Source organism: Saccoglossus kowalevskii, chromosome 16 (assembly GCF_978046115.1).
Source record: "Saccoglossus kowalevskii chromosome 16, keSacKowa6.1, whole genome shotgun sequence".
In the NCBI taxonomy this organism is placed as follows: Eukaryota; Metazoa; Hemichordata; class Enteropneusta; family Harrimaniidae; genus Saccoglossus; species Saccoglossus kowalevskii.
This window is the reverse complement of record NC_140656.1, coordinates 8,203,168-8,216,652: the sequence shown is the minus strand read 5'-3', so window position 1 is coordinate 8,216,652 and position 13,485 is coordinate 8,203,168. Positions and strand designations below refer to the sequence as shown.

At 34.1% G+C, this 13,485-nt stretch overlaps 2 protein-coding genes across 2 annotated transcripts; one reads left to right on the top strand and one right to left on the bottom strand.

Moving 5' to 3' along the window:
* Positions 1-2,265: 2,265 nt before the first annotated feature.
* LOC100375189 (mitochondrial fission process protein 1-like) lies at positions 2,266-5,220 on the bottom strand. The gene is made up of 4 exons (XM_002739028.4): positions 5,034-5,220; positions 4,421-4,548; positions 3,564-3,799; positions 2,266-3,420 (listed from the first exon to the last, which is right to left on the bottom strand). The coding sequence occupies exons 1-4, from the start codon at positions 5,152-5,154 to the stop codon at positions 3,333-3,335; spliced, it is 573 nt and encodes a 190-aa protein (XP_002739074.1). The 5' UTR covers positions 5,155-5,220; the 3' UTR covers positions 2,266-3,332.
* Positions 5,210-13,196, top strand: LOC100373984 (uncharacterized). The gene is made up of 3 exons (XM_002739023.4): positions 5,210-5,352; positions 8,838-9,069; positions 10,291-13,196. Exons 2-3 carry the CDS (start codon positions 8,866-8,868, stop codon positions 10,525-10,527), a joined length of 441 nt encoding a protein of 146 aa, XP_002739069.1. The 5' UTR covers positions 5,210-5,352; positions 8,838-8,865; the 3' UTR covers positions 10,528-13,196.
* Positions 13,197-13,485: the final 289 nt, after the last annotated feature.

Below are 13,485 nucleotides of genomic sequence, written 5' to 3'. Positions count from 1 at the left end.
AATGCACAGGTGCCAATCAGGTAATTCTCACCAATGCACAGGTACCAATCAGGTAACTGTCATCAATACAAAAGTACCAATCAGGTAATTGTCACCAATGCACAGGTGCCAATTAGGTAATTCTCACCAATGCACAGGTGCCAATCAGGTAATTGTCATCAATACAAAAGTACCAATCAGGTAATTGTCATTAATACACAAATACCAATCAGGTAATTGTCATTAATACACAAGTACCAATCAGGTAATTCTCACCAATACACAGGTGCTAATCAGGTAATTCTCACCAATGCACAGGTGCCAATTAGGTAATTCTTACCAATGCACAGGTGCCAATCAGGTAACTGTCATCAATACAAAAGTACCAATCAGGTAATTGTCATTAATACACAAGTACCAATCAGGTAATTGTCATTAATACACAAGTACCAATCAGGTAATTCTCACCAATACACAGGTGCTAATCAGGTAATTCTCACCAATGCACAGGTACCAATCAGGTAATTCTCACCAATGCACAGGTGCCAATTAGGTAATTCTCACCAATGCACAGGTGCCAATCAGGTAATTGTCATCAATACAAAAGTACCAATCAGGTAGTTGTCATCAATACACAAGTACCAATATGGTAATTGTCATCAATACACAAGTACCAATCAGGCAATTCTCACCAATGCACAAGTACCAATCAGGTAATTCTCACCAATGCACAAGAACCAATCAGGTAATTGTCATTAATACACAAATACCAATCAGGTAATTGTCATTAATACACAAGTACCAATCAGGTAATTCTCACCAATACACAAGTGCTAATCAGGTAATTCTCACCAATGCACAGGTACCAATCAGGTAATTCTCACCAATGCACAGGTGCCAATTAGGTAATTCTCACCAATGCACAGGTGCCAATCAGGTAATTGTCATCAATACAAAAGTACCAATCAGGTAATTGTCATCAATACACAAGTACCAATATGGTAATTGTCATCAATACACAAGTACCAATCAGGCAATTCTCACCAATGCACAAGTACCAATCAGGTAATTCTCACCAATGCACAAGTACCAATCAATTAATTCTCACCAATACACAAGTACCAATCAATTAATTCTCACCAATACACAGGTACCAATCAGGTAATTCTCACCAATACACATGTACCAATCAGGTAATTCTCACCAATGCACAGGTACCAATCAGGCAATTCTCATGAATGCACAGGTACCAATCAGGTAATTCTCACCAATGCACAGGTACCAATCAGGCAATTCTCATGAATGCACAGGTGCCAATCAGGTAATTCTCACCAATACACACGTACCAATCAGGTAATTCTCACCAATGCACAGGTACCAATCAGGTAATTCTCACCAATGCACAGGTACCAATCAGGCAATTCTCATGAATGCACAGGTGCCAATCAGGTAATTCTCACCAATGCACAAGTACCAATCGGGTAATTCTCACCAATGCACAGGTACCAATCAGGTAATTGTCATCAATAGACAAGTACCACCCTGGTAATTGTCATCAATACACAAGTACCAATCACGCAATTTACACCAATACACAAGTAACAATCGTGTAATTCTCACCAATACACAAGTACCAATCAGGTAATTCGCACCAATACACAATTACTGATCAGGTAATTCTCACCAATACTCAAGTACCAATCAGGTAACTCTCATCAATACACAAGTATAAATCAGGTAATTCTCACCAATACACAAGTACCAATCAGGTAACTCTCATCAATACACAAGTATAAATCAGGTAATTCTCACCAATACACAAGTACCAATCAGGTAATTCTCACCAATACACAAGTACCAATCAAGTACATCTCATCAATACACAAGTACCAATCAGGTAATTCTCACCAATACACAAGTACCAATCAGGTAATTCTCACCAATACACAAGTACCAATCAAGTACTTCTCATCAATACACAATTACTGATCAGGTAATTCTCACCAATACACAAGTACCAATCAAGTAATTCTCATCAATACACAAGTACCAATCAGGTAATTCTCACCAATACACAAGTACCAATCAAGTACTTCTCATCAATACACAAGTATAAATCAAGTAATTCTCACCAATACACAAGTACCAATCAGGTAATTCTCACCAATGCACAAGTACCAATCAGGTAATTCTCAGCATGAAACAAGTACTGATGAAGTAATTGTCACCAATACACAGGTACCAATCAGGACATTCAGGTAATTCTCATCAATACAATATCAACAGTTACTTTCCAGCAATATATTTATTTTATTTATCTTGTGAATAGATTCAATCCAAAAATGCAATATATATTGTATAGATTCTTTTCTGAGCTGTAATGGAACCTAACATGGAACACTTAATAATGTACAGTAAAGTAATGTAAATATCTAACCCTAAACCAAAACTGCTTAACTGCTGACCTATGACTGACCACTACATGCAAAAAGTTCATTGGCAGTCTCAATTTTCAGTATTAGCTGCACTGATATTTGTATTTATAAAATGTGTAGATGGAACAATTTACTGTCAAAACTGGATTTAAGGCAGATGACAAATAGTTGATGAATCACAGAAAAAATGCTGATGTCTTCGTCCTAACAAATGTGTATAATACTAAAAAGTTTGAAATTATTGCCATTTTGGTATCTATAGTGTTAGAAGTTGTGTTCACATTTTGCAAATATAAATAATAAAAAAGCAATTATTAAAAACTGGCTGTTTTTGCTAAAAATGTGAATTACTGTCGAATACTTTATTTTCGCTTGGAATTTATTCTCACTATTTTTGCTGAAGGGATGAAATAAAATCCAGCGAATATACTTTTTTTTCTATATTTCACATTAAACTCATCAAAAATCAGTGAAAATAAATTCCACACAAAACACCCAAAAAGCCATTTCAGCGAAAATTAATTCCAGTGAAAATAAGGTATTCCACAGTATGCAAATTAGATATCCATTCCTGATTTATGCACACAATTCATTTTGAGAGTACTGGAGGGCCTCATCCCTTAGACAAACATACCTGCAATGCAACTAACTTTCAAAGACAAACAAAGCCTCCTAACTCAGTGTCTATTGTTTACAAATCAAACTTACAAGGGTAATTTAAATTCATATCCTGCAGTTAATTTCTTATTACCCATCCAAAATCTCAAAATTATAAGGTGTAGATATTGGTCAAGGGATGATACCTCACTCACAGATTTGCAAAGTGTGAATGCAACGTCATCACACTGCAATGCATAGTACTGTTTGCTGTCCTTAACCCGTATAGTAAAATGTTTTTAAGAAGCAAGAGTGTGTACACTATCTTTCATGATGTACAAATACTTGCTCATCTTCTTCAATTCTGTAGATTTTCCTTAAAGTACTGTCCATCATATAATCCACAGACCTGAAAATGACAACAACATAGAGTAAAATTAATAAAAAAATCATGCAAACATTTTCTATGAATTATTTACAGGTTATCAAAATTTACCTACAAGTCTCAGTTCGAAGAAAAATCTACGAACTGAAGGTAAAACATAAATTTACCTGTCAATCGGCTTAATGATGAAAGGTATAGCTGATAATCCGATTGCTGTTGTTGTCCATTTTCGAACACCGACTGGCAGCGATGTTGTTTTTCTTAGAATAAAGAGTGACAAGGCACATATTCTATTAATAGTAAAGCCAGGGATTGCAACTGATGCCAACCCTTGCCATACTAAACTGTCTCCAACAGCATGCACAATTTTCTTCTTTTTAGTTGTGTTATTTTTCCATTGTATCTGCAGAATAGATTATTGAATTGGGGTTATTTTCTCAATCACGCAAGTCATGACCAGGATGCAACAGTATTGAATTATCTTTCACTATCTTTCAAAGAACAGTTTTATTTTGTTCATACACTGAATAACATGACAAAAATTAACAGAAAGGAAAAAATAAATTTAACAATCAGCGTAATTAGCCAAATTCTTTGATGTGAACAAAATTTTGTGTGCTTTAAACATTTTTGTCAAAAATTTAGACGATAGCCTCTTAAGTAATCTGTTACTCATTGCCAAAAGATATTGAGATTATTGTGAACACAAACAGCACGAGACCCAATTTTACCAACCATTTTACCAATGTTGCGAGAATGGCATGTCAAGTCTCTTTATTTTTTCACTGCTGAGTTGAACTCACAATTTCACTGATGCTGGGAGAACACCCTAATCATTACACCATGTATAAGGTCAAACAGATTTGAACCATCTCAACAGAGCTTACCAGTTTACGATGCTATAAGTAACAATTGAGAAGCATATAGACAGACTAGCATGTCCTTTTTTTTACGTTTACAAAAATAAACTTTTTCATTTCATAATAAATTGATGCTTATGTACGTAACTCATATCATATCTTACCCTGCTAGCTTTCAAGCCTTTGTCAACAGAATCTGCTACAACGTAACCACTAGCAACAAGATAACTGAAACGTACGAGCGATACAGGAACTAAGGCACGAAAAGATTCACCAACTTCATTTGCATAACCTGATAATAAAGATTTATGAAAATGTATGCAGCCTGAATAATTTGAAAAAACCACTAACGATATATTTATGTTGTCCCTTCCGGTTCCATTCTATATTGCTGAGCAAATGGAGTTTTGTAGTGAGCAAAACCAGCGACAATTCTATAAGCTTTGAACTAAAACAAGAATTTTAAGAACTCTCCAACGCCATGAAAACTATTCTAGCCGCATCCCCTTCCCTCCCGTAGGGAAAACTCATTTTGTGCAGTCTGTAATACAGCACTATCAACATTTTAAAACAGTTTTGTAAAAATTGTTCCTCTGCAAAATAGCATCGTAGGTTCCTTGCATTTTATTTTTACTGCGATTACGCAAGTTGTTAACGTTAACATAATCGAGTTTTATCATTTAATAGTTCGTATAGATTTGAGTACGATCGCGATGATTTGTTTGGAGTGAATCATGGAACAACCCTGAATAAAACTTCGTTTTAGATAGTTCTCACCTAAGTATCGGACGACAGTATCTCTGTATATATCGACTTCGTTGTCACATATCTTGTTATTTTTGTCAGGACGTGTGCCGGTACCGGCTGCCGTACACGAAACGCAATCTTGCGAAGCCATTTTCGTGCCAAAGGTCGAAGTTCGTAGTGCGGAAATTTTATCAGCCAATCAGTGGCCGACAAAATTCAAAACACAGGGCACGTCTCGCTTCCTGTCTCGCACGGTGATTTATGTTCGTCAGATTATCTTAGTCAAGCAGACAGTCACCGAGTGTCATTTTACTCCATTTGCCCGGTATTAGAATTTCCTGATATCAAGGTATGATTGTAATACTTTTATTTTGGTTTAATCTTGAGATTATCGAGAAAAAAATATTTTGTATATGTCTGTGATTCTCGTTTGGGTTCCCTGTCTCCGAATTCAGACAGACCTTCACACTAAACAAATCTACCTTTCAATATTATCTGCATGTCTGCATCGTTACATGAGATGGATTCTGAATCATTACTGTATATTTTGTTTCAAAGATCAAGGCGTGAGCATTTCATTGCTTAAAATTTTCTTTTAATGTCGCAAAATTGCATTTTTACTCCGTAGGTTTCGGTAAATTGTGATTTCCGCATTTGACCTTTACATGTTCATATAATACTGTACATAGAATTCTAACGTCTGTGGTTGAAATACACGTTTTCCAAAATTTTAACAACTATACGTGTAAAATTATGATTTTTTTTCATTAAAAAAATCGCGTTTTCATTTATTCATTTTCTTTTCACATACAAATTATCTATCTCTATTCAAGCATTATTGATGGGCGTGTGTAGACTTGGCCTTGAGTTTGCATGATGGGAGTACTACGACATCATGGCGCAGGAAAATGACGTATTTATTCTGAATCAGTCGAAGCTATTATCATAAATTATCCTAGCTCCTTTGTAGTTTCGACTTCATCGTTATAGTTCGTATGCTTTCAATTGTGCATATTCTTCATGTTCATAGCCAGCAAATTAGATATTGCAAGCTCATTCATCTTCATCAGTGATGTCCATTTGGTTTCCAAGGACTGTGATTTTAATATCCTGTGTCAATTTCACAGAATCCATGTCTTTAATATAATTAGACATTTTGTTTGACTAGCTATGGTCTTAATTAAGTCAAGCCATGATTGATATGATTATTTAAATTATTACCTTGCTCATTTTTTTTCCTGCATAAACCTTATTAATCTACAGCGTGTAGTACACGTTTTATTAATGATTAACCTTTTGTTTCTTAAACAAATTTTTCATATTTTTTTTTCAATCCAATCAATACTGCGCCAAAATGACTGCTGTGATTCCAAATGAGCAATCAAAAAGGATATTTGTTATGCATATGCAAATTGTGACGAAAAAATCATTTTCCAATAATTTGCATATTATGATAATCTATGTTGAGCTACATGACATTACCATGTGTGTGTACTGATTTGGTGCCACAATTGTAATTTGGGTTCTGTATTACAATGGATTAGAAAAAAAGAAATAATTAGTGAAAAAGCATAGGTTCAGAAAAAATGAATGATAATTTTACAATACAAACATTCATTTCCCACTTCAAACACATTGAAGCCAAGATAGAGCCCTGGACTGAGTATATAGCGTACATGTACAATTATAAAAAGTTAGTGTAATCATAATATGGCTCAGACTGGGTAAGTCAGCTAGGATTTTCTTTCTGTTAAAAAAAAATTATTGGAAAACAAACATTATACACGTCTGATATTTAATCACAACCATAATTATTATGTATATAGACCTTGACCCTTTTAAGGTGGTTCCAACCAAATTTTATTGAAATGTAATTTTTTTTTCTGTTTCAATACATGCCACTGAAATACCGGTAATACAGAAAATGTGGTTTTGAGAGGCAAGTTGCAATTCTTGTGTAAAATGTTCATTGTTCGTCGTCTTCCATGTCCGTGCACCTTTTTTGACTTCATCTTGAAAACTACAAACCTAATTGCTTTGATACATGGTTTATATGTACCTTGGGTAGACCTCACCTAGATTTGTTCATTTCATGATCATATCTTGAATTCTCTAATTTTGGTGAATATTTTTGTCATTTTTTGGTAGAAAGTGATATTTTTGACTTCTTTTAGAAACCGCACGTCTGATTGATTTGATATTATACATAAAGCTATTACAGGTGGACCTTTGCTCATTTTGTGATGATATTTTTAATTCTTTAATTGAAATGTGTATTGCCAACAGCAGAGCTATCTTGGCCGAGAGGCTGCTTGACTAATTTTTTATGGCGGTGGCTGGCCTGATTCGTCCTTAATCATATTTTTTTTGTGTTTTTTACGACAGTGGCCTGATCCATCTTTAAGCATATTGTATCATCAATTTTGATATTGTTGCTGGTATATCATTTGTGAGCTCAAACTCAATATATTCTCTATTACCCTCGGTATAGTAAATACAAATTGTACTCTCTTATTAATACAATTGCCAAATCCTATTTGCTCTATTAGCTGTTTCTATGTTAAACATAATTATAAACGGTACAATATTCAGTAAACGTTCTCAGGAGATGTAATATTTGAATGGGTGAGAACCTTCTTAAATCAATACATGTATTTCTATGGTTGCTTCTCTGCTTGCAGGCATTTACTGAGTAGTCACCATCATAGTACATCAAATAATAGTTATGTATTCCAATCATGGCTCACGTCAACGTTATTCATCTACGTTTATGCCAGACAGACCATAATGTTAAGTTTATAGAGGGAGGGAGTTCAGTTCATACATAAATGATATCACCAAAAAGAAGCCTGTCATCATCTCCTGATAGAAATCATAATCCATATCTGTAGAAAAGAAAAATTTGAATATCTAATTTTCTATTTTTTAGTATATCACCCATGTGTCCTGAGATTTTGTTAGATTTATGCTAATACTGTGTTGTTTATGATCCCAGTTAACAGTTACATGTACCACTGTTCTTTGCTTTCTGTATCTGTAAATTAGACTTCCATTGTTTTAATTTTGCAAGAGAAAAATTTTGTGAGTGAGTGAAAATTGAAATTGTATTCAACTGTATTAATGGGTTGAGGCACAAAGGAAAATGTTGGGGGGGGGTTTGATTTTCTTCATTTTCACGCATATTTGACAAAAATGGCAATGTTTTTCGAAAAGGTCATGCTTTACTTTTTCCTCATAGAGTCTATACATTGACTGTATAATATAAACACACATGTATCCCCCAGGTTTTATTTTTGCTAATAAATTATAATAGAATATTTTTATAATCTGTAAAGCGTACCAAAAATGAAAAAAATCTTATTGTTTTTATGAGACTGTATTGGGCATAATTTAAAGTAGAATTGCTGTCTGCATAGTCATGTCCCTTAGGGTTTTCAGTCTGAGAAATGGTACACTGTGGTTATTTTAGAGTGTTTGCTATGAATCAAGTAGCTACATGTTATCCGGAGGCACACTTGCTTGTAATTAGAGTACAGTCTGCTCAGACTGCCTAATATCATTAGGTTTTACAGACTAGATATTTAGTTTAATATTGGATGAAAAATAATAAAAATTAGCTTGATTTGAAGTATATTGTACTGTACCTTCCTCTCGTCACTTAATATTATGTAACCTCCACTCATAACTTGCTCCAACAGTGTAATCGTGACGACATTTATTATATTTATATAACCCAATAAAACATTTAAATTTCTTTTGGATTGTTGAAAATCAATATATGAAAATTCAAAGTCCAGCAATAAAAAAAAATAATTTGTGGTTTTTTTTCTTCAGTTTCTAGCTCGTTTATCCTTGTGTCATCATGGCAGAACCAATCATTACAGAACCTCTTAAATCGCCAAGTGGCATGTCATTTGATTTGACCTTTGACATAGAGGAAGAGAATCGTTCCAAATCAAATGTGCCTAAACGCTTATCCCAACTAATGATGGAGAAAGAAAACAAAACGCCAGTGAGTCCTGAAGAATTGGATGAAAAGCTGAAGAAAGCAGAGGAGAGGAGAAAGGTACATTAATAGTTTTAACTTAAAATTTTTTTAGCCATTTGTCAAAGTTCTCAAACAATATTAGATCATTTGTCTGGGTTTTTTGGTATTTACAGTACCGAGTAGCAATCTTGAGGTACAAAATGTAATTCATTGACTCCATATAATATATACATGTATATAGGGCTCGTATACAAAAAATTTTTAATTTAAAATGTGTGTAAATTTAGTAATTCAATGGACCCTATTTTCTGTTCACTGCAAGATCCTGCATTATGCATGAAATCAAAAGGACATACATGTAGCATCGTGACATCCTGTGAGATTCAATAAATGCGAAAGTATTATGGGCTATTTCCATGCTTAATAATGTATGTGCTACTGTAAAGAGGGTAATTATTCACTGTGTTATAATTTAGCTTATTTCGCTGACTGGAAAAATGCGCTAAATTAAAACACAGTGAATATATAAAATTTAGCATAGAACACATTATCTAAATGACGAAACCGTGAATTTAAAACCCACTGAATATGCCTGAAATGGTAAATCAGTGAAATTTAAACCCAGTGAAAATTAGTCATTTTACAGTATACACATTTGATGATGGTCAGTTTTGATGAAATCTGGATTTTGACATTAAACTATAAAATGAAGGAAATCAAATCATTTGATTTTTTTGTGGCAGACGTATTAGTATGATTGCATATTTGGTAATATTGCTGAAACAATAATCAAGTCAGGTTAATTTAGGGCACATACAATGTAACAAAAAATCAGGGAATCCTGTAGGATTTGTTGATAAGTGTAATTTGCATATATCTCCCATATTAAATTTCCTCACCATGGTTGTAGTGCAGGGAATCGCACAGGATTTGTAGCTAGTGTAATTTGCATAAATCTCCCACAATACATTGCTCACCTTGGCTATGCCTGGATTTACAGAGAATATGTTGCTTGGTGAAACTTGTATAAATCTCCCATTATGCATTGCTCACGATGGTTTTGATACAGAAAATCATGCAGAATTTGTTACTAGGTGAAATTTGCATAAATCACCCACAATTCATTGCTTACCATAGTTCTGATGCTGGGAGTCACATAAAATTTGTTGCTAGGTGTAATTCACAATATATATAAATCTCCCACAATATGATAATTGAAAAAATTGTTACATAATTTCTTTAGACATACGGGGGTATATGATATAAATCAGTGACAATAATAATTAAATTTCTCACCAGGAACAAGAAAAGGCGAGACTGGAAAGAATCCATGCACGAGAGGAAGAATGTCGTAAGATAACTGAAAAGTTTGGTACTTTATTGGCACAAGATGGTAAACTAGAGGGGGAGGAAGATGGTGAAAATGTCAAGGCGATGTCTATTAAACAAGCAGCTACAGTGATCCATAACGTAACACAGGGGTTGAACAAGATGGGTGCCAATCTCAAGCATGACACGTCAGCTCCGTCCGAGTAGATGGCAACTTTATATCTGCTTTGGTTCATTTCAGATAAATTATTTTAGATGTACTGGTTTTCTGGGTGATTACAATAGTGGAGTTTGGGGTTCTTTGGTTGTGTAGCTATCTTATGAGCAAAGGTTGCGAGGGAGGTGGCAATCACTGCTGATTCCCTTCCATGCAGTCAGCAGGAATATGCAGTTAATAGGCACATCTTTTACTATACCAGCTTCAGTTTCAGACGAAATACAGTGATTATGTATTGTCAGCTTCCAAGTTACTATTGAAAGTTTACAAAATGTTTGTAAAATATGGAAAATAAGTTTGTCATTCACACTCAACAATTGGAAGTTGGACACAATTCAGATCTGCTAGCCATTCATCTAGTGAAAAACTTGGGCATACAATCTCATCAACAGTTGGTTATAATAACCTCTCTGCCCCTTACAGTCGCAGGCATATACTACGTAACTTGCAACCACTGAACTCAAAACTAGTCTATTGAACAATATATAGACACCTGTCTATTATAGGATGATTGGAAACAACCAACTATAAACACAGAACATAAAAATACTGCTTTGAAATTTAGCTGTATCTTCTGTGACTATTCTCGCCACCTTATTGTTCCAATGGACAGGTGTATTATATATCAACATTGTCCTAACCTCCGTGAGAACAGCTTTCCTAATTGGCTGATTTTAAAACTTGTTAGTTGTTAAATCCAATGGGCAGCCGTAGTACATGATGTGGTAGTTACTACTTTACCAAATAAGAAAAGCACAGCATTCCTAATTCGTTGATGTTAAGCTTTGTTTGCTATGAAATGCAATGGGCAGCCTTGTTACGTGTCATGGTCAATATTACATTACCATACAAGAAAAGCAACAGCATTCCTAATTCGTTGATGTTAATCTCTTATAATAGTTACTTTATTTTAGATTGTTTGCCCTCAAAAACTTGTTACAATATTAACATAAGGATTTTCATTTTATACACTGAATTTGTTTTGTGAATTATCAGATTTTAGTTTCAACAAACTGGATAAATACCTTGATTCTATCCCTTACATGTGGTACAGTTGTGTGTGGCTTGTACACAAGTCACTGTCTTTGCTGCATGTTGTGTTTCATTCCTTTGTACTTTGTAGTATCTATTAGCAACTTTTGATGTAAGCACCCCTCACATTCAGAGTGCTACAATTTTGGCCACCAAGGTCTTGTGTGTATGCAACCACAAACTGTCAGCACTACACAGTAGCTACTGTCATCTGATGTTACAAGCACTGTAGAAAAAAGGCCAAGCCGAGTGCTGTGAGCAGGAAATAGTTCCTATTTACTCTGTTGCATGTTTTCTGGATTTGTCTTTTGGTTTTTCGGTGATCTCTCAATCCTAAAGTCAGTGCCAATACACATCTAGTTCTCCGCTATCAGTATCCTGTAAACAAACCCGCTTGAATTTCGGGAGAGATCTCGTGCTCCTGAGTCTAGGAAAGCAGTGACATTGTAGACGTTTAACCCTGCCAGCCCTATGTACTTTTACATTGGCTTGACCAGATAAGGGTTAAAAGTGTGAGTCGCGGAGATTTATGTGAAATGCTGTCTTCACGAATGTCATCAAATCAGAAAATTTGTATCAGTGCAAATGAAACAGTTTGAGGTTATCTTCTTAGCATTCAGTGTAGTGTCGATATTTACCCCAGTACACCATAGATTTTTATCAAACATTACTATGTACCATGTATGTCAATAACCCGGTGTACCAATTTTCCTGTTCTCGTGTTTCTGTGGAGATTTTTAAATGATCATATCAAAATTACTTCCTTGTGCTGATTGAGTCAGGACTTTTTAAATTCATAAACCTAGTAAGGGTGCATCTTTGTATTTTTTATGGACCAGCGCCGGCATTTTATATTTTGCAACAATTTATTTTAGTATTCAAGATTCTGTTTACAGAATTGTAAAGAGATGACATTCAGTTAGTGTCTATATGAAATTGGTTTTATAGTCTAGATCAAGCCACTTGTACTTTCCATCCATTGGTTTCTAGCCTCCAACCAGTATTAGTACAGTCTGTGAAATAAGCTCTTTTAACCCTTTGAATCCCAAAGTTGGCTTTTGTCACCTTTCAAAAATTATAATCAAGAATTTTAACAAAAAGAAAATTATGTTCATTTGGTTCAAAATTAACAAAAAAACATCTAAAAATGTTGCATAAAATTTTTTGGGAAAAACCCTGGCATTCAAAGGGCTGAATATCTACAAACTGCTCATTTTTTCCCAAATTTGATCAACACAGAACATTTATATTATAACAACTTTACCAATCATGTTAAAATTAGTGAAATGAACAAATAGGTCAAGTTTAAGCAGCTTGGCTGATTAGATCAGGATTCATAGATGACCTACAAGTTGGTGCACTTGTTCTAACATTAGCCAGAGAAAGTAGGACAATACCAAAGAATTACATCTTTTATCATAAAGCTAATGAATGAGAATACATTTTTTATGTGTCAACATATTTATTTTTAACAAAGTTTTGTACATTTACAAAAAATTATGCATTGTTTAATATTTAAGTTTTTTTTATATAAGTTATAAAAGATTTGTTTTGTACATATTTTGCACAATTGTTAAATATTTGTGATATCTTTGAAATAAAGCTTTCAATGTTCTATGGACCTGAATGGTACGCTAATCATATTAGTCCCCTATGTACATGATTGTATCTTTAAAGCATCAGTCTTTGTGCTTTAGAATTTACTGTAAGCAATGTGGTGTATACTGTAAAATACTTTATTTTAGCTGGAATTAATTTTTGCTGAAAAGACTTTGGGTGTTTTTTTTATGGAATTTATTTATGAGTTGAATGTAAAATATAGCTTGATTTTATATTCACTGAATCATTCCTTCAGCGAAAAATTAATTCCAAGCAAAAATAAAAGTATTTTACAGTACATCATTTGTGACGAATGA

Bases quoted from the DNA above. Each gene is read 5' to 3' on its own strand.
- LOC100375189 (XM_002739028.4), bottom strand. From the start codon at position 5,154: ATGGCTTCGCAAGATTGCGTTTCGTGTACGGCAGCCGGTACCGGCACA. The intron at 4,549-5,033 runs GTGAGAACTATC...CTTTATTATCAG, and splicing joins TACTGTCGTCCGATACTTAG to GTTATGCAAATGAAGTTGGT. The intron at 3,421-3,563 runs GTAAATTTATGT...TGTCATTTTCAG, and splicing joins ATCATTAAGCCGATTGACAG to GTCTGTGGATTATATGATGG.
- LOC100373984 (XM_002739023.4), top strand. From the start codon at position 8,866: ATGGCAGAACCAATCATTACAGAACCTCTTAAATCGCCAAGTGGCATG. The intron at 9,070-10,290 runs GTACATTAATAG...ATTTCTCACCAG, and splicing joins AAGCAGAGGAGAGGAGAAAG to GAACAAGAAAAGGCGAGACT.